Here is a 23,671-nt window from a genome sequence, read left to right on the forward strand (position 1 = left end):
AAAACAAAGGGGGGGGGGAAGTAAAGAAAGTGTAGGATGGTGAGGGCATAAGTAGCTGCACAGTCAGGAAAGCTGATGTGGAATATAGGACTCTGTTGAGTGTGGCAGGACTCCTGCAGACTGTGGAGAGGCCTGGTGCTTTGAGGACTTGAATCAGGAGAAAGTCACAGGGAGAGGCATTTTTGGTTCAAAAGAGGAAAAAGATTTCTGTCAGTGCTTTCAAGATGAAATGAACATTCTTGAGAAGTAGTTAAATTTCTGGCCATTGAAAATGTTCATAGACTAAGTGATTTGTAGGACAATTGTCAAAGACACATGAACCTTGGATGGGCAAATCTATGCTATTCTAGAATATTAAATAACCCAAATGTGCCATGCTCCATTTGCTGTTGAATGTGTGTGTGATTTAATAAACACCTGTTATTTAATAGTTCACCTTTTAAGACTTCAGAAATTCCTCTTTAAACATCAGAAAAGGTTTACATGTGTCCATAGAATGATCTTATATACCATTAGCTGTCATGACGAAATGGGAGTCAGAAACCAGATACACTGTGAAGTTGTAACTCTACTCATGTGTTGAGACAATTCTCTCCCACCCTAGGAAAACCTTTGCACCTGCCATTCCTAGGATGTTCATGTCATCCACTGTGCTCATCTCTATCACTGCCTATGATATCATTGCATGTGACAGCTCTCTGTCTAGTCTCCTTTGGGAATTCATCTTCTCAGGAAGGTATTTGAAGTCTTCCTATTGCTCTTTAGATGCTCCCTTCATGAAAACACCTACATTTATCTCGGGAGCATACCTCTATCTATAGGTTTTAAAAATGTTCAGTTCTTAAAATATATGGAGTAAGGATTCTAGTCAAAAGAAGAAGGAATCCTTTATAGCCTTGGCCCTGGTCCTGAAACATCTCTGTTTGTAGCCAGACTCCCAAAGTGCACTCATAAAAGCAGATCCCTTAGCTAACCCTAACTCCTCCTTTTAACAGCTCTTGGAAAGCACTGGGGAAACCACAGCCAGCTGGTCCCTCCTGCCTGACCCATTTCTCTTTTTGGTCACCTCACCATTAGGAAATTAAAACTTTTCCTTCCTCCATCACCCAGTGCAAATGTTCCAGTGAATATCAATTCAGAGAAATAAGTAGGTTTTAGAATCTAGGGAGCTTTCCAGAGAGATCATCTAACCCCAGACACCCACCCCTGTTGCTGCTACACAATCATCTAACATTATATGCAGCTTGGATGTCATGGCCAGGGAACATGTGGGTCAAAGACCTCGGGCCAGTAGCACAAGATGACTATCAGCACCCTTGTCTGCATAGTCTCGGCAGGAAGATTTAGTCCATAACACAGCGGAGAATACACTGAACACAGCTGCTCTCTTATGCCTCCATCAAAGGGAGTTGCTTTCTCAGGCTGTAGATAGTTCAGTTAGCAACGTGTTTCTTTTATAAGCATAAGGACCTGAGATCAATCCCTAGAGCTCAAGTTTTTGAAAAATCAGGCTTATTGTCTAAATCATGAAGATACAGAGCCAAGTAAATCCTTCGGGTTTGCTGGCTGGTCAGCGTAGCCTACTTAGTGAGTTCCAAGCCAGTGAAAGACATTGTTCCAAAAAATAATGGTAAATGGCACTTGGGGAATGATTCTTGGGTCAGTTCTCACAGTGTACCTAGAATCACTTAGCAAACACTTCAAGCTATCTGTCCTGGGATAAAGTGCATCCTGACCCACTTGACTCTTCTCTGTGCTTTTCTGTTATCCATGGAATGACCTGAAAACTCAAGACTTTCTAGAGCAATCTCAGATTCTGGGCCAGACTCACCATCTCCGGGCACTTGCCGTCTTTCCCCCTTCTCATACTTTGAAGTGTAGTGATTTTAAAAAGCAATGAGAGAATGGCTTGGTGTGGCGTGAGCTTGTGGCAGAATGGGCTTCAGGTCTAGGACACATGGGGTCTATTCCACTTCCAGTTGTAGGATTTATGGGTATAATCTTGACTTTTATATACAATTTTCATTGATCTCTCTCTCTCTCTCTCTCTCTCTCTCTCTGAAAAAGACCATTTGAAAAATGTACCATGAAACAAATTTGCCCCTGCAGTGGCTGTTCTTTTTTGACCTCTGACTTAAAGTGTGAAGTAGAAATGGGAGCTTATAACACAGCATTTCTCAACCTGTGGGTCTTGACTCTTGGCAAACCTCTATCTCCAAAAATATTCACATTCCAATTCCTAAAAGGTAGCAAAATTACAGTTATGAAGTAGCAATAAAATAATTTTATAGTTGGAGGACACCACCACAACAGTATTAAAGGGTTAGGGAGTTTGTGAACCACTGGTATAATGGAGTTCAGGTTTAAAAACAGTAGTACTTATCCTAATATGACTGAGTCCCTGTGTGTCTGTAAGCCTGTAAGGCTGAGGCAGCATCACACTTAAAAAATTCACAATACAGGAACAGGGCATCACTAAACAATGTCCTTTTTTTTTTTTTGTAAACACCTTAGGCTTGATTTAATGTACAGGAAAACACCTCAGATTGTCCTTGTCAGGTCTATGATTGACAGGGCAGCTCATCTCATTCCTGAAACATTCTTCTATCTTTTTCCTTCACTACTGTGAGACAATGGTCTTGTACCCTGTAAAGATTTGTTACTTGTGTTGGTTTAATAAAATGCTGATTGGCTAGTAGCCAAGCAGGAAGTATAGGCAGGACAACCAGAATAGGAGAATTCTGGGAAGAGGAAAGGCTCAGTCTGCAGCTGTCACCCAGATGCAGAGGAAGCAAGATGAGAATGCTTCACTGATAGAAGGTGCCAAGCCATGTGGCTAACACAGACAAGAATTATGAGTTAAGATATCAGAGTTAGTTGATAAGAAGCCTGAGCTAATAGGCCAACCAGTTTATAAATAACGTAGACCTCTGTGTGTTTCTTTGGGACGGAATGACTGCAGGACCAGGTGGGACAGCAACCTCTGTCTGCACATTACAACCACCCGCCCTTATGTGTTGTATACTCCATGTACTGTTCAGTCTCCCTTCCTGTGTCTTTTGTTTTCCTTTTATTTCAACCCTTAGGAATCTTGGTAGATTCCCAGCATGACAAAGGACAGAGTACTTGAGGTGGGACAGATGAGTAATCCCCATACTAGGGATGCCGAGATGGAAGGATCATAAGTTCCAGGCCAAGCCTGTGCCAGAGTGAAAACTTCACTCAGAAAGCAAATACTCCCAACCTTCCCCCAACTATCTAAGCAGCCAAGAAAGGAGAAGGGAAAAGTTCTAAATATCACCATGTGGGGTCACTGCTAGAGTTCCACCATAACATATGTGCATCGTTCCTATACTGAGTCATAAGAAGGGGAAAACAGAACAGGAAGCAAAAGGTTGGCAGCCCCGGGAAGGTTAAGTGCCTGTCATTATCCTCTCTACAGCTGTTAGACATCGCGGGAACCCTCCTTGAAAGGCCTCTGGTAGAACACGATGTGTCACACAAATACTTGGCCCTCATCCGAATGTTCAGCAGAGACCTGGACGCTGTGAGGCTCCTCTATAGTCAGCGCATCCAGGAGGAGGCGGAGCATGGTAGGGCGGTTGCCAGGGGAGTATGAGGGATGTGTTCTGTTACTGGAATGGGCAGAATACACTTATGCTCCTCGGAATAACTTACAGATACAGGGCATCCTCAGAGAGCAACAAGCATAGCCCTTCCTGCTGGAAATTCCAGATCATCTTGGGCGATTGCAGAGTTCACTGACCTGTACTTTTCTCAGTGTGGGAGAATGAGATGGCTGGGGTGACCTAGATCAGTGAAACCATGAGTACCACTGGTCTGCTGTGGCCTTGGCATAATCGGTGAACTAATGGATCCCTGTTGTCACACTGGTTGATTGTCATGATCACTCAATGCACATTTTATATGCCTGGAAAGAAGTTACCTGTGCCCTGCATTGCCGTAACCACTGTGCTTCTGGAGGGAGGAACTAGCAGGAGTGCGACCAGGGGCTGTCACACTTCACACTATCTTCTCCCACCCTTGGACCTGTTGACCACAGTCCTCTAGTGACCACTCTTTCCGTCTCGGGTGGAATGTGGCTCACCCGCTGTGATGAACCACCTTTCAGTATTAATTATTTTGCCTCTCACCCAGACCCCAAACAGATGCCTTGCATCTAGCAAGGACTCAAGAAACATGTAGGAAACTGAAATAAACTCATGTTTGACTTTCAAACATGTAAGATAGAGTCTGCAGCTAATGTAAACCCTGAGATGTCACACCTCTGCAGTGGAGCTCACGGTGAGGTAAAAGGAGAGTCCCCTCAGCTCCTCTGCAGAGTTAGAAATGACAGGAGATGGTGGGCAGCCTTAATCCTACCAGGGAAACTGAACGTAGAGTGGTTTTATCTTTAGGTGAAATCTCCCTTTTGCTAAATCGTGGTAACTGTTTATAGAGAAAGAAATTCAATATATGGACTGAGATACTAAACACAGGCAGCTGACATACTTCATAATCCACATGGCTGAATTATAATCATAACCTGACTGAATTCCAACAAAATCCTTTGACTGTTGCTAAGCAAAAGAGAGATGCCACCCCCATTTTACAACAGAGAAAACCGAGTCTCAGAAAGATGAACCTTTCTGTTTGAGACAGTTGTCTTCAACCCTCAGTGTTCAAGCAAAACTTTCTTGAGATATCCTGAAAAGTAATGACCAGCTGCCAGACCGGTCAGAATGACTGGGCAGGGGAGTCATGTTCCCTGAGCTGTTGTACTCTCCCAAGGGTCTCTTTAGTCAGGCATTTGACTCAGTGTGGGCCCAGGGCGATGTCAGTCTGGAAATAGATGCAGCAATGTAGGGAAAACTAGAAAAAGCTCTCCTGCAGTGGAGGGGAGCTGGGGGCTGTGCCTTCTCTTCAGTGTAGTTATTCCTGTCTGCAGGATTCTCGCCTGTGCACAAGAACATGCCCACCATGGCTGGGGGCATCCGCTGGGCACGGGAGCTGAGGCAGCGCATCCAGGGTCCCTTCAGCAACTTCACACACACCACACATCCGTAAGTATCTGATTCTTGAGAGGCACCTGACTGAGCCTCCCTGGCACCAGCCCCCCAGAAACAAAATATCTACCCATCATTCCTTGCTCAGCCCCAGACTAGGTTCTATTAAACAGTGATGATTTTAGTACATGTGGGCTGAGATGTGGATCCTTCAGGGTTAACTGATGCTTAGCCTGCCATAGGAAAACCAAACCAGGGGTTTCATACTCTGAGGAGGCCCTCAATATTGCTTCCTTGGAAAAGAACTCTCTGTGCCACTGGGGTAGTTGGGAAATGGCAAGTAATTCCCAAGTATGATGTGTGATCTTTTTAGAGATGTAGCTCCCTGGCCTCACATGTCAAGTCTGAATCTGAGCTGGGACTCTGTTTCTTTGGCAAACTCCCTTTGGTGATTAATGGTAGCCAGCTTAGGGAAGTACAACCTTGCTTCATGGCTGGGTCTAGAAGCTGAGCCGCTTAGAAGACTCTTGCCTGCTAGCAAGAAGCAAGAGGAGACACAGTGTTTGGGATGCCTCCTGTCCAGGGACAGGCAGTCTTCCTCTGATGCCTTCTTTGTAGACAACTTGATCTTGTTCAAAGTCCTTGGCATTGCTAAGAGCAACAAAGGCAAAGGATTTGGAAGCTGGCCATTGGCGTGAGTCAGGGATGTCCGTGGAGACCCGGGGCTCAGGTAGCAAGATTAAATTTCTTTCAAGACGTGAGACAGAAGCATGGCATCTGTAGGGATCAGTCACTCCCCCACTCCAGGGTCACTAGTCAGAGAAGCAACTCTGACACGAGCAATCCCCCTTAGAGAGAAGCTGATATCTGTTCTGCCCTGGATAAGCTTTTTAATGCTGCAGATAGAGAAACCAGGCATAAAGAAGAGCAGTGACTCCCCTCTGGTCCCAGAGACAGTCAAGAAATCACTGAGAGACATCTGGGGCTCCAGCTTCCAGCCCACAGTTCTTCCCAATGGTCTCCAGCCATAGAGAATTCTGCCTGAAGCAGGACTGAGCCCCCAGCCCCCTTGGATATATCCCTTAATGCAAAACGAAGAAGACATGCAGGGGCAATGAAGGCTACTTCCAGGCAAAGGAACTGCTTAGCTGCCAGAGGTCTGGTTCCTAGGAAGCCAACTCTGAGACATGTGAGCAGGGACAGCAAAGAATGGCCTTAGGAACAACAGCTAAAGGACAGAGTGTTCTGGGCCTGGGTGGCTAGTAGGCAGAGATAAGTTGCTGGTTGGCTGTACCAGAGACTTCAGTGGATCCTGCAAGGAGCACAGCTGCCAAGAGGTACCCAGGCTTGGTAGTCCCCACCCCAGCTAGTTCTTAGTTCTGGGCTTCCTCCATAAATAACATGACTGTTTGCTAGGTGGCTTGTAGTCTAGGAAATCCAATTCCCTCTCTGGCTCCATGAACACCAGTGCACAGGCATATACATGCAAAACACTCACACACATAAAATAACATTTCTTAAAAAGAGAGAATTCTGTTGGCTTCTATCACAAAGTAAAGTGAAAACATCATTGCATTGCTTCTGGTTTGCTCTCTGCAAACCACCGGGCAACATGGCCCGATGCATGCTCTGTATTAAACCACATGCGCCTCTGCCTTAGTCCTTTCAGATCCAAATCTGAGATGTGGCCCTTGTGAGACCTGTAGAAATCCTGCAGTGTGTGAGGGAATTAGGGACTGTGACGGGCAAGCCACTACCTGGTCCGGAGCATGATGAGACACAGCTGCTCAGTCAGCACAAAGGGAGCAAAGCAGTCGGAGTTCTCTCTGAGCAAGTTAGGGGTTTGTAGGAGTCTCCAGGGAACATGTGAAGAAACCTGTACCGGCACAAGGAGAAAGTGGATGTTAAAGATTTAGCAATAAACTTCCCTGTTTTGCTAGCAGGATACACAGAAACAGACTCCACACAGTTAGTGTGAAGATATTTGAAAATTAAAGATACCTCACCCGTTTTCCCTAGAGCCGGGCATTTATTTTCTATTACAGTTTGTGTCAAAAGCGGGGTGGGGGGGAGTTGTGGGTAGCGGTATTGCAGGGCAGACTCTCCTGCACTCTGCTGCCATCTTCGGCTTCCTGGCAGAAGCCTCTGCATGCATGTGTGAGACTGCAGTGTTTGTGATGTGTTTCTGCGTGCAGGTGTGTGTGTGTGTGTGTGTGTGTGTGTGTGTGTGTGTGTTGCATTGTGTGTGTACTCATTTTAGGAGTTGAGAGGTGGCCAGGGATTCATGTAAACATGTCAGGGAGTAGCAGTGTTTCTGATCAAGTCCTGGACAGATTTCAGAAACCCCTCTACCTGTACCTATCTAGTGAAAAGGAGTCGCCATGTTTCTGTGGCCTTGTATTTGTCTCTCTCTGTCTCCCTCTGTATATCTATCTACTAATCATCATTTATCTATTGCCTATATATTATATGCACATATACATGCGCATAATGTTATTAATGTTATATGGCTGTTTTTCTTTATACCCAGAAAACGATATCACCTAGAATCTTTCTTTACTCTCTCAACTTTCCTTTTATTCATATTTTGTGGAACCTCAATTATCTGGTGTATATATGACCAGTTTAGCCCAGAGAGCAGTTAGCAGAGCCCACAGGCACTATAGAGTCCACTGTTCCTCTAATCTGGGGAATAGCCTGGAACTTTAGGATGTACAGATGCCCTCTAGTGGCCTGTGGAGGATGTTCAGGGAGGAGAATGCAATCTCTTCCAAGGCCCTTTGAAAACCAGCCCAGGGGACTGTCCCATCTCCGTTTTGTTTGGTTTTTGTTTTTCTTGAGATGCATAGGATCCCTGCATGTAGCCCAGGCAGGGCTCAGACGCATGTTCCTCCTGCCTCGTTCTCCCAGTTATCAATACTTTCTCTGTAGACTGCAGTTTATACATCAGGTCATAATTTGGGCATCTTCTAATCGTCTTTCGTTTTTCTCCCCCTTTGCTGTGAACTGATAGGTGCCTGCAATCTGCTGAAGGAAAGCGAATGATACAAAAATACGAAGATCTGCTCTCACTGTTAGAAAAGTAAGCAGCTTCTGCAATTGCGTCGTCCTGCAGATTGCCCCCCACCCCCCACCCCACCGTGTGCCTTTTGCTGTTCATAGGGCTTGTTCTGTATCAGCTTTGAGACATCTCTGTGTGCTGTACGGTATAGCCGAGCAATTTGTGAGTGATTATTCTAGGGTCTTGAAAACAAGTCTCTGGGTAAATGTGGCTCTCCTCTGGACACACAACTGTTCCCAGTGTCATGTCCCTGGGTCTGTGAACCTTGTGGAGAGGCAGGGGTGCCGCACACTGTGCTCTGAGAGGTCTGGGATTGCAGTCACTGCTCAGTGAACAGAAAGCAGTAGTGTGTTCGGTCTGGAGTGAAACTAAGTTTCGAAATATGGCCTCCATCCTTTGAGAGAGAAAGTGAAAGAAAGATTTGCATCTGGGCCCGTAATGGTTGCTACTCTAAAGCCCAGTGGATCTTTTAGAGGTTCAGGGTCTACAGGCCCCCCTCCTCTAACACGGTACTGCCTTCTGCCTTTCACCTGATTCTGGAGAGCAGAGCATAGGCAGAAAAAGCCCAGGTTCTGACATTGTCTGCCGTTGGGTTAGACAAATGAACTGGTGGTACCTCTATCTGCCAGGAACCCACACATTTCCCCCTTATCCTGTAAATATCCTTTTTTGGGGGGTGGGGAGTGGGGGGACTTGAGACAGGGTTTCTCTGTGTAACAGTTCTGACTGTCCTGGAACTTACTCTGTAGACCAGGCTGGCCTCAAAATCACAGAGATCTGCCTGCCTCTGCCTCCTGAGTGCTAGGATTAAAGGTGTTCACCACCATGCCCAAATACCCTGTAAATACTTAGGTGTATCTTCTCTTCCTTGTCTCCGTCACTGGGCTCTTCTCAAACAACTAGATCCACTCCAGCCTGAACTGACATAGTGGCTTCTGACAGCCCTCCCTGCCTCCATCTTTGTGTCCCTCGGTGTGCATGCTATGGTCAAATCCAATAATGTCAATACATCCCTAACAACTGGAAACCTCTCAGAGGTTCCCATTATTCCCCAGTCCCCCATCCCTCCAGCCTCATCTGTATCCTCCCCTTTTGTCCCCAGTTCATTCTGGCTGTTTCTCACGTCCACACCTCACCCTTGCTTTTCATGGGATCATCAGCCACCTCTGCTCAGCCATGGGACTGAGACAAGAATTGCTCTATCATCTCTCCCATGAGGCTTCCTTGCTCTCCTTATTCCCGTCCAGCTCCTCGCCTCTGCCGTCAGATGTCCAACACCCACTACCCCCTCTAAGACCGATTTTGCTGCTCTGTCTTCCGATAATCTTCCTGTTGTCCCCCTGCCCCATTTACTCTATTTATCTTGGGTTATTAATTCATTGATTTAGTCTCCAAACTCTGCACATGGCGTGTGTCATGTCAATGTGTCATAACCGAATAATGAATTCCATGGGGTACTTGAAGGTTAGTGTGAGAGCCGTTGTTACTAATATCTTCTCTCTGTGTCTCTGGATCTAAGCATGACTTTCCATCTCACCCCCAAAGACCATGTAGAGTCTTTCTAGTCTCCTCTGATTGCAGTGGCACCACGTGTAAATATCAGCGAGCTCCTGAAGGGTGCTGCCTCAGCCTGGCTGGGTCAGACCCTAGCTGCCTCTAGTTTGTATCACAGAGCAGGACCAGGATCTGGGGCTTTGCAGGGTGTTTCTGAGGGGGCTGCTGTCTCTGGTTGTTGCAGATACGAGAGAAGACTTTATGAGGACTGGTGTCAGACGGTGTCAGAGAAGTCACAGTACAACCTCTCCTTGCCACTTCTGCATCGGGACCCCCACACCAAGCAGCTCTCCGTCAACTTTAGCCCACAGGTCAGTGGGTGACGGTAACTTCCACCTAACTGCTCTTCCGGCAGCCTCCATGGACCTGCTGGTTTCAAGGGTCAAGAGGCTTTTAAAAGAATTTCAACAACTACGGAAAGAACTTCCACCCTGTACTTTCTTGTGTGGTGGGTTAAATCCTCAGTCAGAATATTTTTGTAAGTTATCCAGGTTCACAATCTTTCTCCAGGTTGACCAGTAGATTTGATTTTTCACAATAAGGAAACAGGCATGAGTTACATAATAACAGGGGCGCTTCTTCAGAAATACATTGCTAAACGATTTTCCATTGTGCACACATCATAAAGCATATGTATACCAACTAAGGCAGCTATGTTGTGACTAGAAAATGTGAAGGTATGGGGCTGTGGTTGTATATGCTGTTCATAAATGACCGAGTCATTGTTGCTTGCTCTTGATTACGTTGTGAAGGACCTTCTGTCATTTGGTCGCAGACTTCCATGACCTACCTCACACACTTGCTTCTTGTGCAGGGTCTGAAATACATGTTGGAATTGTCATTAGAGCTGAGATATCACTTTTTTTTCTGCCTTCAAGGAACCCACAATCCAACTGGGAATCAGTATCTTATTATGTAAAAATCTATCTTACTAGACAGCATATGAAAAATCCCAAAGGAAGGTCCTGGGGGAAAGACCTGATCAAAGGTTCTCCACTAAAGGTTATTTCATCCCCTTGGCAACATTACGTTTTATAAATTTTGGAGGGGGCAATGAGTGCCAACTAACAGGTCTGTCCTGGAGGTGTAACTCCTACTACCTGAAGCATAGCCACATTTTGAGATTTAATCAAGTTTGTCATCTTGTCCTCTGGAAAGATAGAACTCAGTCCTTCTACTGACAACAGGATACATTCTGTTTCTTAATATCACTTCCAAACTATTGATACAAAAACAACTCCCCATAAAATTGCATATATTTGATTACTGGTGAAGGTAGGCTTCCAGCATGTTCTCATTGTGGTTTTGTATTTCTTGTGAATGACTTCTTTTGTTCATATATACCAACAAACCATTCTTTAGTAGAAGTAGTCTCCTTTACTGGTAATTCGTTAGGATATTTGGGGAATAACTCCCAGATAATGAGAAATGAAGAAAGTTGGGGGTGCTGGTATCTGTAATCCTAGCACTCAGGAGATGAAATCAAGAGGACTGGTAATTCAAGGCTATCTTCAGCTACAGAGAGGGGTGAGGGTCAGCCTAGACTACATGAGATTATCTACCTCTATCTATCTATCTATCTATCTATCTATCTATCTATCTAATCTTCAGATATTGCTCTAGTTTATCATTTTATTACCTGTCTGATATTTTATGCATATAGTTTTGTATCTTATGTTGTGGTTTTGTTTAGAATAAGCTTCTCTACCTCAGCATATAATAGTCACACATGTTCTGGTTTTGCTTTTTATATTGAAGTTTTTGGTATTCATCTTGAGCATGCTTCAAAGTAAATAGGAAACAATTCATTTCCCAATGAATAGCTATCATTTGTCCTACTTTCAGTTGTATGGCTGGTACTCTCAGTAGAACTTATTGGTACTCTCAGTAGGACAACTGGTACTCTCAGTAGGGCTGGCTAGTATTCTCAGTAGGACTGGCTGGTATTTTCAGCAGAGCTGGCTGATACTCTCAGTAGGACGATTGGTATTCTCAGTAGGGCTGGTTGGTCCTCTTAGCAAGGCTGGCTAGTACGCTCAGTTTGACTGGCTGGTAGTTGTCAATGAAGACCTCAGCTCTTAGAAGGCAAGCTAGTGTCTGGTGGCTTTATATAAGGAAGTGGGGAGGATTTAAAGCTTTGTCCCTGCCAGGACCTCTCTGTGTTTCCTAAGATCTCATCTTCTGGGCTTTTCATTTTTGCATTTGCCAGTAAACCTAGGGACTCACAGAAGTTTGTGGGAGTAGAGGCCAGGTGACTTCTTTCCCCACCTCCTAGTGTATTAGAATACAAGGGAACGCCAGATCAGGGTTACAGAAGTCATGGGCTATTCTGAGTCCATCTGACAGCTTTGTCACGGGCTTCTCTCAACCCGCATAGGTCCTCTGTGGGTGCATGCATGAAGATACTACCCTACCCGAGATTATATTTCCATCTCTGCATGCCTGTGGGTTGTTCAAGCAGGTGATCCACCCCCAGGTGAATATTCTGGCGGCATAGCCTCTTCTCAGGAGCCACATATTCTAAGCATAGGAAACAAAGCCCTCCCCTTTGTTGCCAGTGGCTCCTTTCTCAGTATCTCCTCTTCTTGTTCTTCTATTTTACACCACTGGTCATCTTGCTGCCATCCAAGTTGTCTTCTTTCTGCTGAATGCTTACTCTTCCTTCCCTGAGCTGTATGCCAAGAACTGATGGGGACAGAGGTCAACTAGAGGCCCAAGGCCTTTAGACCCCTGAGATTCTTGGGTCCTTCCTGGACACAGCTGCTTTCCTGCTGCCCCTGAGCAAACGCTACTTGTGTTGGCTTCTTTCCTCAGCTGATTTCAGTGTTGAAAGAAATGAGCTATCTTCAGTCCACTGAAGTGAAACTTATTCCCGAGACAGCAGCAACCATGTTCTCCTCCAGGGAATTCTATCGGCAGCTTGTGGCCAACTTGGAGTTGATGGCAAATTGGTACAACAAGGTTATGAAAACTCTGCTTGAGGTGGAATTTCCACTAGTAGAGGACGAGCTGCACAATATTGATCTCCGCCTGAGAGCTGCAGAGGAGACACTGAGCTGGAAAACAGAAGGTAACAGTCAGAAGGGAATGTGGGGACTGCAAAACCCAGCGAAGCTAAAAGACCTCTCATTATCCTCTGCAAGCTGACTTGGCTTAGAAACAAAATGCTGCCTCTTTTCAGATGCATTTGTCAGGGGCAGAGGGGGAAATATATAAAACCCAAATTATGTAAGATTGCCATGATTTTTAAGTCTATCACAAAGTTTAATCTAAAATGTGAAGAATTATGGAATAGGAAAGATAATTAAAGTCCCCAGAAAGCTTAGAGTTCCAAAAGGAGATCATAGCTAGCTCATGAAAGTTGTAGAATATTCCATTAACCATGTTAGGACTTTACCCAATATGTGAGAAAAATACCATTTTTCAACCCACAGTACATTGCAAGTTACTATAATCAAAAGATGACTAATCCACATAAAAGCATCTAATTTCTCTGGAATTCCCTAGTAACAATAATAACTCTTATGTATGTGATAGCTAGATTGTTTGTCTTACTGTATAATCAGAATTATGGGAAGGGCTGACTTTTTAATAAAGTCAGGACGGAACAGTCTCTGCTGAAAATGAAGTAACCTCGTCCCCACAACCGCTTCCCATTTCCCTCCCCCTCCCCCGATCAAGTCCCCCTCCCTCATCTGCTCGAAGAGCAATCATGGTTCCCTGACCTGTGGGAAGCCCAAGGACTGCCAACCTCTATCCAGGTCTCGTAAGGTGAGCATTCAAACTGCCTAGGCTCCCACAAAGCCAGTACGTGCAGTAGGATCAAAAACCCACTGCAATTGTTCTTGAATTCTCAGTATTCCTCATCGAGGCAGAAATCCTTAATAAATAAATAAATTAAAAAAAATAAAAAATAAAAAAATAGAAAATAAAATAAAATAAAATAAATAAAAAAAAAAGAATTAGAACTATAGAACCGTTAGAAGGAGGCAGGTGAAAACCTCTGTGGCCTCGGCTTAGGTGGCAGTTTCTAAGTGCATCATCAAAAGTGTAAGGAACAGAAGAAAAAATAGAAATTCAAGACTGAAAGCGTTCACACATCAAAAGATAACAAACAAAGAGGAAAGGAAGATGACAGATAACTGAAAGGTAAGAAATACTATTTGGGGGTGTTTTTTTTTTAAAAAATAAATTTGTTTTTATTCAAAAAGAAAAAATAAAAAAAAAAAGAAAAAAAGAAAATGAAGTAACCTGCACAGAAAAGTCTCCTAAATCCTTCAGGCATAAACTGCCATCCACCATAGCACATAGCCCCTCAGCTTTGCCACCACCATGTACCATTTCAGTTAATTCTGTTTCTTTTGGGGAACAGGCGTTTGGGATTATACCATGCAAATAACCAATAGCATTCATGACCTGGAACAAAGAATTCAGAAGACCAAAGACAATGTGGAAGAGATTCAGAACATCATGAAAACATGGGTGTCTCCAATATTTAAGAGAAAAGATGGGAAAAAAGAATGCCCCCTTTCTCTGGATGATCAGCAGGATCGCAAGGAAAAATACTATGGCCTCATCAGGGAATCTGGCGTTAAGATTCACGCTCTTGTTCAGGTAACAACCGGTCTCTTAGACGCAGTATCGAGAAGGGTGTTTGGATGCTAGAAAGGAGTCTGTGTGTTAGAATAATCAATAGATGCTGTGTCTTCTGAAGGCAAGAATAAAACTTCAGACTAACAGTAAAACAACTAAAGCCAGGAGATCACAGGGGCCCCAAATCAACGTGTCAGTATTACCACTGTCTAAATTAACTCCAAGTCTCACCCGTAACCCCTCAAGCTTGGAGGAGATGGCAGAGCAGAATCCAAAATCATCGACTGCGCTAGCCAGTCAGCCCCCCGCCCATGCAGCCTGGTGTGGCTCTACCGCATTATCCTTCTGACGTCTCTCTAAAGAGCCTTGAGAGATGAGAGTGTGTCGTGACATCCCTGTCATGATCAGAAGAAAGAACTCGCAGTGCCACAGTTAATACAGCCAGGCTTTTTGTCCTGTAATGTGGTCAGGACAGCCTCATGTCCCACCACCCACAACTAAAGCCTCTCTGTGAGTATTGGGATATAAATGGCCACCAGCCCCAACCCTACTGAAAAAGCCATGGACACTGTCTGGCAGGTTGACTCATGTCAGAAGTCAGGAAGATATCACTATTCTATACAGGCTATATTCTTAAAACACAATTAAGATGTCCAGTCAGAAATGCTAATGATGACCCATTAAATGAAGGAGATAATTGCCTAAATTATGCCATTGAAAGATGAAGAACTTTTTTTTTTTACTTTGTTTTCTTGATGTCTTCTGGTACTAGATTTAGTAATTTTAGGATGTATTTGTTTATCTTTTAAAATAAACTCCCAGGATAGGAATTTAGGGTCTTGACATTAGACCTTTCTTTCTTTGATGTCTGTGGCTTCCGTGCAGTTTAGTTTGTTTGTTGTATTGTTTTGTTTTGTTTTTCTTTTCAAGACAAGGTTTCTCTGTGTGTAGCTTTGAGGCCTGTCCTGGAACTCACTCTGTAGACCAGGAGCTGACCTTGAACTCAGAGAGATCTGCCAGCCTCTACCTCCCAAGTGCTGGGTTTAAAGATGCGTGCTACCACCACCAGGCGATTTGATGCCATCTTAAACTGCTGCACCTTGCTACTGGCTTCAGAGTTTCCCATGTGCCACTTGGTTAACCCAGTAATCATTTAGGAATGTATGCTCTAATTTTCTTACGCTCCATACTTCTCTGCATATCTTAATGGAATTGATGCCTAATTTAGCTCTGTGGTCAGAGAGAGGCTGGGGATTAACTGAGATTTTTTTCTGCACCCTAGTCCATAGTCTCCTTTGGTGACGATTTCTTGGGCATTGACAGTGTCTGTGCTTCTGTTGTTTGGTGTGGCATCATTTGAGTAAGAGATGTGATGGTGCTGTTGGGATCTTTGGGATGCTTTCTGGCCTTGTTTATCTATTTGTTCTATCACTTGATGGAGGTGGAATATTAAAATCTCTGTGGTTTTCGATGTGTCTATTTAATACTTTAGTTCTGTCAATTTTTTCATCATGGATGTGAGCTCTGTTGGCACAAGCTCACTTATAATTTCCAGTGATCATAATCCCCTGATGAACTAACTGGGTCATCATTGTGAAAGTCCTTCTTGATTTCCAATTATACTCCTTCATTTTGAAGTCTGTTTTTTTTTTTCTGATAGGAATGTAACATTCCCTCCTGATTCATTAGTCCTATTTGCATTGTCCATCTCCCAACACTTTTCCCTTCAACCTATTTATTTCTCTATATTCAAAATGCTCACCTTTGTAACCAGTTTATAGTAAAAGCATTTATAATTTCTTAGATTTAAAAAATTATGTGTATATGTGTATGTCTGTAGGTATGTGGACCAGTCAGTGTAGATACCCATGGAATCTAGAGATAGCACTGGATCCCCAGATGCTGGAGTTGTAGGTGGTTGTAACCACCCTGAAATGGATGCTGAGAACCTAATTTGGGTCCTCTATAAGAACAGTATGTGTTCTTAACTGTTGAGCTGTCTTTCTCAGCCCAAGAAATGTGTTCTTATCAGTAACAATTCCCCTTTTAACTGAAATCCTTGGATTGTTTTTGTGCAATAGGGATATAATGGTGTCTATTCCTGCTGTGTTTTCATTTGCTTTTCTTTATTCTCTGTTTTTCTGCATCCATGACCTTGTGGGTTCACATATAATTTTCAGCACCAAATGACAGCCCAGTTACTCTTCCAGATTTTACACAATTGCCTTTCTATTGCTAGGGACTGATTGAGGTTTTATCCCGAGGCATAGAGATTTTGGACAGGGCAGGTCCATTTAGCCCCTCCCCCTTGTGGTGGTTAGCTTGGACGGTCCACTTGACATGTATGAATATTTAGGTAGGGAGTTTCAAGGAGAAATGATTTCAGTTGGGTTGGCCTCAGGGAAAGCATGTGAAGAACCTTGTTCACGAGGTTATTTGAGCACACACTAAGCATGGGAGGCTCAAGTTCGACAGGCTGGGTCCCGAGCTGTATGAAGCTGCAAGCGCGAGTTGAGCATTGACATACACGCACTGCTTCATCGTTCTCTGCCCTTGACTGTGACTGTATCCTTCCTGCTTCCCTGACTTCCACAAAACAATGGACTGGAATTATGAGATTAAAACACAACTCTTTCTCCCTCAAGTTTTTATCACAGAAATAGAAGAACTAAGTTATATAACATTATATAACATCTATGCTACATCAATGTAGTAAATATAGTCATAGAGGAACATATTCAATCATTAGTATGTTAAATATCGCTAGACTTTTTCCATTAAAATTTTAAGAAAAAAAATGAAATAAAAATTTTTTAAGTAAAAGAGAAATGAAAATATGAGGAAGACTTATTGAGAAGAAGAAGGAATCAAAATGGAGTGGGAGAGGAGGGATGAGAGTGAATGTATTCAAAATACATTATGCACATTTATAAAATTTTCTAAAATAAACACAAATTTAAAGAAAATAGGGAAATGCATTGACTCAATTATAAATAATTTTCCCATCTTCTTTGTAAAAGAAACTTAGAAATATTAACAGTGTCCTCCCTTTACCCACACACTCAGCAGAGTCATGCCTTCTGCGCTTTCCTGGAGATCTGGGCTGCTATCCACATTCATCTCTTTTAGACCTAAGGAATATTACTTAGTCTCCTGGAGTTCATGTTACTACAGCAGCTCAGCTTGAGCGAAACTTGCCTTGATTTTGCCTGGTCTTGGAAGGGCAGTTTTACTATATACAGAATCCCATGTAGTCTGGCTCTATTTTATACACTGTTGCTTGGCCTTCATCCCCACACAGTTCCATATGAAGCAGGTCATAATTGTGTCTTTGTTTTCTCTGGACTATATTACCTCTTTTTGAGTTTCTTCCCCCGCCCCGCTACCTTTAGTTTTTTGAGACAGGGTTTCTTTGTGTAACAGCTCTAGCTGTTCTGGAATTAGCTCTTGTAGACCAGGCTGGCCTCGAACTCACAGAGATCCACCTGCCTCTGCCTCCTGAGTGCTGGGATTAAAGACATGCACTACCACCACCCAGCTCAAGTTGCTTTGAATAGATGGAGGCATACTCTTTCCTCAGTTTTCAATTTGGCTATGATGTGCCTGAGCGGATTTTCATTGCTCTCACCCGGCATGGGGTTTATAATAAGCTTCTTGGATCTTCTTTTCACCAGACTTGAGAATATATTTTGGGTTCCGGTTATTTTGTTTTAGTGATGGTGTCTCCCTCTTTAACCCAGACTGCCTTGAAGTCACAATCCTTCTCTCTGAGCCTACTGAGAATTAGGATTGCACGTGTGTGCACAGTGTACGTGGATCACTTGTTCATTGTTTGTTTTACAACTACCATGGTCTTGTCTAATCAAAAATCTACTCTATTTTCTAAGCCTGACCTTTTTTTGTGAAACAGAAGTTTGTCACATAAAAGAAGCTTAACCGTTACTTAGTGGAGAAACATACATCTTAACCCCTGCAAGCTCCTGCACATCATCACATATTATAATTTGCATAATGATGGGCTTACAGTCATTAAGAAAACCTTAAATCTACTGAGGATGTAAAGGCGTTGGTAATGCATCTTAAAAATCTTAGAATCGTGTCACTTAAAAGCAGGATTGTGAAATCATTAAGCACCAGCGGGACCTATAATGTGGCAGTGTTTGCCAAAGGGGTAAGTGTGAGCCATTTAAGGGAGTCACCTCCCTGGGTTACCTAGGAAGAAGCACAAAGGCTTAATGGAAATGAGGAAAAGCAGATGGATGTCTGTGCCGAGCATCATCGAACACTTGGGCTTCCACTTCTTGATGTCCAAACCTGTTACCATGGTGATACTCAGGGTATCCTGGGTCGAGAAGTGGGGGGGGGGGGGAGAGACACAGACAGACAGACAGAGATAGAGACAGAGACGAAGAGACATACACAGAGAGATTTCTCATATGGTTCATTTTCTAAATCACTTAGTGTGATGATGTAAGGCCTTTAATATCAAGTGCCAGCCACAGAGCACAGCCCATTTCTAAGGATTATACAAGAAATACTTTGCAGCTCTGAATCTCAGTCATCCTTCTGCCTACCGCACCTCCTCCTCTGATGTTCCTCCATCAGCAGTATGAGCAGTGAGAGTTGACAAAGTACATGTTGCCATTTTCCTCAGCATTCCCCCCGGGAAGGCATCCAGACCCTATCCTCCATCCTCGGGGACAGACGAGGCCCCACATCTCCTTCTCAGACCTGATTTATGTTCTTCTCAGTCTATGGCTTTCTCCATTTGTCAGAATAGACTGTAAGGATGTATAACTTTGCTGAGAGGTTTTGTTGTTGTTGTTGTTTATTTTTTGTATGAGTTTTTATTGGTAATGGTTTTTCCAGTTCTTCTGTGTTGTTAAATATGGCTTACCTCCTTTCTTTTCTTTTTTTTTTTCTTTTGTAGGAAAACATGGTTCTATTTGCAGCAGACCCAGCATCCAGCATCTGGAAGACATACGTGAACTACATCGATTCCATGTTGTTGGATGGATTCTTTCTTGGCATTGAGTGCTCTCTGAAATACCTGCTGGAAAACACTGGTGACTACCAATGGAGGGCAACGGGCCATGACTGGGCAGATAGCAGCAGCAGTCGCTACTGTATCAAAGTGAAGTGCAGTTGAGGTTTGCCAAAGTGCTGGGATGTTTTGTGAGTGATACTGAGTAAACTAGCAGAGGGTGTTGCAAAGAGAAAAGCTTCGGGACTCTAAACATCACACGCACACATAGCAAGGAGAGGACTCCACCAAACTCAAGGTCCAGGAAACGAGTGGCTGGAGCTGGAGCCATGGGAAGCGGTTACTAAGGACAGCTTCCTTTGCAGTTGACTTGTGGGAAGATAGGGGGATATTCTGTGTCTTGGACATGTTCTAGCTCTGTGGCCTTTGTGCAGCACGGAGGGTTTGAAGTTACCAGGCAAAATAGGGAAAACAAAAAACAAAAACAGGACTATGTGTGAGAAAGAAACAAAAGCAAGAGAGAATAAAGCTCTCAGAAGAGAGAAAAATGTTAAGAAGGTAATGAGCCATCTCTGAAGCTATTAGAAAGAGATAGAGACTTTGAATTAGAGTGGACAAACTGGGGTAAGGTGCACAGAGTCAAAATCCTTAGAACATCTCAACTTGGCTAGTAAATGGTGTTATAGAAAGGGCAGAAGAGTTCAAGACTAAATATTAAACTAGACCTTCACATGCTGATGAATTCTGGGTTGCCTAGCAAGGGTCATGTTGAAGAATGGGTCAAAATACACGATCAAAGGAAGGTTTTGAAGGCAGAGGATCAAAGTGAGATAGATGGGTGTCTAATGTCAGCTATAACCAAGAGCAGAGATAGCATTAGCAGGCCAACGTGAATCCTGATACCCAGCCCGTGAAAGGATGCAGACAGTAGAAGTGTTCAGCTCAGTGTATCTGCAAAAAATAACTCCATGGTATTGGCAGCTGGAAAAGGTGGGGTGCAAAGTGTGATCTCTGCATGTAGGGAGAGGGCTGCCCCAAATGCAAAAAGGATGGCAATGCACTCTGGGAGGTTGGTTTCTAGATCCTGGGACACTGAAACCTGAAAACTAGCCCTTAGCTACCAACATGAGTGTTCTCTTCTTAGTGAACTGGACAGGCTTCTCTGATGTTAGAAATTTGGGCAGGCTCCCACCCAACCCTTGCCTAGACCTAGGATGATGGATGCCACAGCCACTTTAGGGACAGTACCCACAGATGGTATATCAGGTTAGTGACCCCACCCTTGCCCAGTTTCTATCTGAATGTTGATATGGAATGGCCTGATGCACCACTGGCCCTCTGATGGAAGACAAGATGGGAAATGAAAGGATGGAGAATTACTGGCAGTGTTCCTCCAAGATCACCAATATAATATTCCCTTCCCTGAAGACCAGAAAGCATAGGAACCTCGTTTCTTCAGCATACAGCCCTTCCAAATCCTTTGGGTGGTGAATATTTCATAGTAGCAAATGGACTTTATGGCTGCTATGAAATTTAAGCCCAGGTATGCTGGTACACACCTATAATTCTAGCATCTAGGAGGCTGAGGCAGGAGAAACACAAGTTTGAGGCCAGAGAAACTACATAGCAAATTCCAGTCCAACTGGGCTACATAGAAGCACCCTATTTCAAAAAAACAAAACCAAAAAAACAACAACAAAAACAACCCACAACAAAACAAAAACAGGGTTTTACAGATAAAAACAGTAGATTTTTTCTTATTAGGTCCATTTCTGCCTCCCTGAGTTGGGTCAAGGCTGCATGTATCTATGGCTTTGATTGGCTTCCTTGTCATATCTGCTCCAGTTTGCATAAATGACTAATTGCATGCTACCTACCCCACCAAGAAACATCCCCTGCAAATCACCTGCTAAAGGACTGGTTTGTACCTCCATTGAAGAAGTAGGGCAGTGTTCCTCCTTGTCATAATGATGTCTACATTTTATCCAATGTAGGGATTTCATTCCTATGCCAGCGTGTGTGGCAAACAGTCCCATAGCCTTCAAATGTTCTCTCAAATCTTGTAAGCATATGCAGGCTTATCTACTAAGGTATGACGTTCTATGGCAATGTGCCATGTGCGGCAACTGCACATCACACAGCCCTGACTAAAACTCTGAAACCCAGAATGCTCTGAGATACTAGCCACGCCCTAAAAGCTTTGGCTGTCAGACCATTTGAGACTTTGGATCAGGACGGCTCCATGAGCAGTCTGTGTGGCTAGTCTAACTCCCCTGGAGTCCTCCTAGCCCCAAACACTTCAGGCATGCAATGCCCAACCTATTTAAAGACGAATTCCATGGGATTGTTATCACTGTTTGTATTGTTGTTTCCAGCTCTCCCCAGAGATCAAACCTGTGAGACTCTTAATAAACTTGTCTCCCTTAGATTGAAAGGCACCTGTTGAGACCCTCAGAGTCCCACAATAATATTCATTATTCAAATCTCTGTGGTTTTAAAAGGAAGATTTTAGTCTTCCATAGGATCTATGAGGAGCCTGTAGTTTTTAGTTAAAGTGAATGGGAAAGCTACAGTAGCCATAGCTCCATCCAAAATGTGGCTGAAGGGATAAAGAAGGCCACCCCACCCCAAGTAGTGGTCCACGAGAATGGCTGTTTTGTGGCAGGTCACTCTAATTCTGCACATCTGTCATTCTTCAGGGCTTGGCTGCGGTCTGTGGTAGAGAGAGTCATGTCACATCCAAGGTTTAGTCTGTGAGGAAGGAGGAAGGAATGTGTAAGAAAGGGTCACCTGACCCCCTGGGGTCCCATCCAATCTTTCCCTAGTGGGAATCCCATTATTACATATAAATCCCTGAAGAGGTGAGGACTTTGGTCACACACCCAGTTTTAGCTCTTTTACTAAGAAATAAGTGGGCCGTGGTTCAGTCAGGAGACTTCCTTAGCCCACACTCTCCAGCCCACAATACTCTTCCGTTCAGTTTCTACTGTCAAAAGATGCGCGACTGTCAGCAGTAACCGGTATTCACCTTACACATGGAACATGGTGCTCCGTGTTATATTTTGACTTAAATCTAGTAAGGCAACTTCATCTAGCAAGTAATCAGCAATCTGTGAATTATTTACGCTGTTTTTAAAATTTTTATCACTGCAAGACTACAGAATTAAAGTAAGCCCCATGGTTATAGAAGAGGAACGGAAAATGTAGGATTGCAACGTTTCGCTATTCTTTCCCGTGTGAATGTGGACAGGCACACCCCATTCTTGCAAGGGATCCTGGTGGGATTGTGTGTTTGACAACGTGGGCTCCTCTTCAGGAGAAGTGGCATCACCCCAGGAGGCAGCTGAGACGGTGGAAGGGAACTGGCTCAGGCTGGTCTGTCACTGGACCGTGTACTTCAAGGGCAAGAAAAGGAAATGCCCCGTGAACCCCAGGAGAGCCCCACACAAGAACAGGCTCATTCCAAATGTCAGCGGTTCCCCGTGGAGACGTACTACTGCAGGGCCGCCCCCTCCCGCTGTCAGGCAGAGTTTATATTTTCAGTGGCCTGCATTCTCAAGAAATGCTTGGGTCTGACTTTTATGAAACAGTGCCTTGCCCACATGCTCCGCTCACCATCATTTTTGTCGCCTTGTTTTCCAGAGTATAAGACTGGGATCACCCCGATATTTGAAGCACAACTCAGTCTTGTCCCCCCAGAATTAGTTTTCCACCCATCTCTGGACTCTGGAGTGAAGGGGGGCTTGTATGACATTGTTGAGAGTCTCCTCGACAGCATCTTTGCAGTACCGTCTCTAGTTCCCCGACTGTGCCCACACAGTGATTCTCCTCACTATCAGGTACCGAACCTGCAAGCATCTGCCTTTCTTCCACATCTGGAAGAGCTCACTAAGCAGTGATGTAACCTCCCTGCTGTTGTCTCACTCCCCCAGGGCGAGCTGGAGGACATGGCTGACTTAGCCAGCCTGAGGAGCGTGCTCATGGAGAGGGTGCAGAAAATAATGACCCTCTGCTGCAGCTACCGGAATTCCTTCAGCCAGTACTCCTACCTCTACGTGGAGGACAGGAAGGAGATTCTCGGTCAGTTTCTGCTCTACGGGCACATCCTCACACCCGAGGAGATAGAAGCCCATGCAGAGGATGGTATCCCAGAGAGCCCACCCCTCCTCCACCACTTTAAAGTCCAGATAGACTCGTATGAAAAGCTGTACGACGAGGTGGTCAGCCTGGAGCCCACCAAGGTGTTTGACGGCTGGATGCAAGTGGATGTGCGACCCTTCAAGGCCTCTCTGTTGAACACAATAAAGAAGTGGAGCCTCATGTTCAAGCAGCATCTCGTTGACTACGTCACTAACAGGTAACCCCATTGTCCTAGCTCCCTTCTAGCATCCCAGGCAGCAGGAATGCCATGCTTGGAATCTTCTTCGTATCTCTCCCGGCTGATGGATTCAATTAAAACAGTTTGCTGGCACA

At 44.2% G+C, this 23,671-nt stretch overlaps 1 protein-coding gene across 1 annotated transcript in view; it reads left to right on the forward strand.

Annotated features, from left to right (window-relative positions):
• Dnah9 (dynein axonemal heavy chain 9) overlaps positions 1-23,671 on the forward strand; it is a 336,148-nt gene that overhangs the window by 32,624 nt on the left and 279,853 nt on the right. The window contains exons 9-17 of the mRNA XM_041664051.1: positions 3,443-3,593; positions 4,949-5,063; positions 8,020-8,088; positions 9,806-9,932; positions 12,436-12,691; positions 13,994-14,235; positions 19,145-19,280; positions 22,841-23,037; positions 23,131-23,555. Of these exons, the coding sequence (XP_041519985.1) occupies positions 3,443-3,593; positions 4,949-5,063; positions 8,020-8,088; positions 9,806-9,932; positions 12,436-12,691; positions 13,994-14,235; positions 19,145-19,280; positions 22,841-23,037; positions 23,131-23,555 (1,718 nt within the window). The remainder of the gene's footprint in view (positions 1-3,442; positions 3,594-4,948; positions 5,064-8,019; positions 8,089-9,805; positions 9,933-12,435; positions 12,692-13,993; positions 14,236-19,144; positions 19,281-22,840; positions 23,038-23,130; positions 23,556-23,671) is intronic.

This window comes from Microtus oregoni, unplaced genomic scaffold, assembly GCF_018167655.1.
Source record: "Microtus oregoni isolate MIOR12 unplaced genomic scaffold, Mior012 000015F_ref0000493, whole genome shotgun sequence".
Taxonomy (NCBI): Eukaryota; Metazoa; Chordata; class Mammalia; order Rodentia; family Cricetidae; genus Microtus; species Microtus oregoni.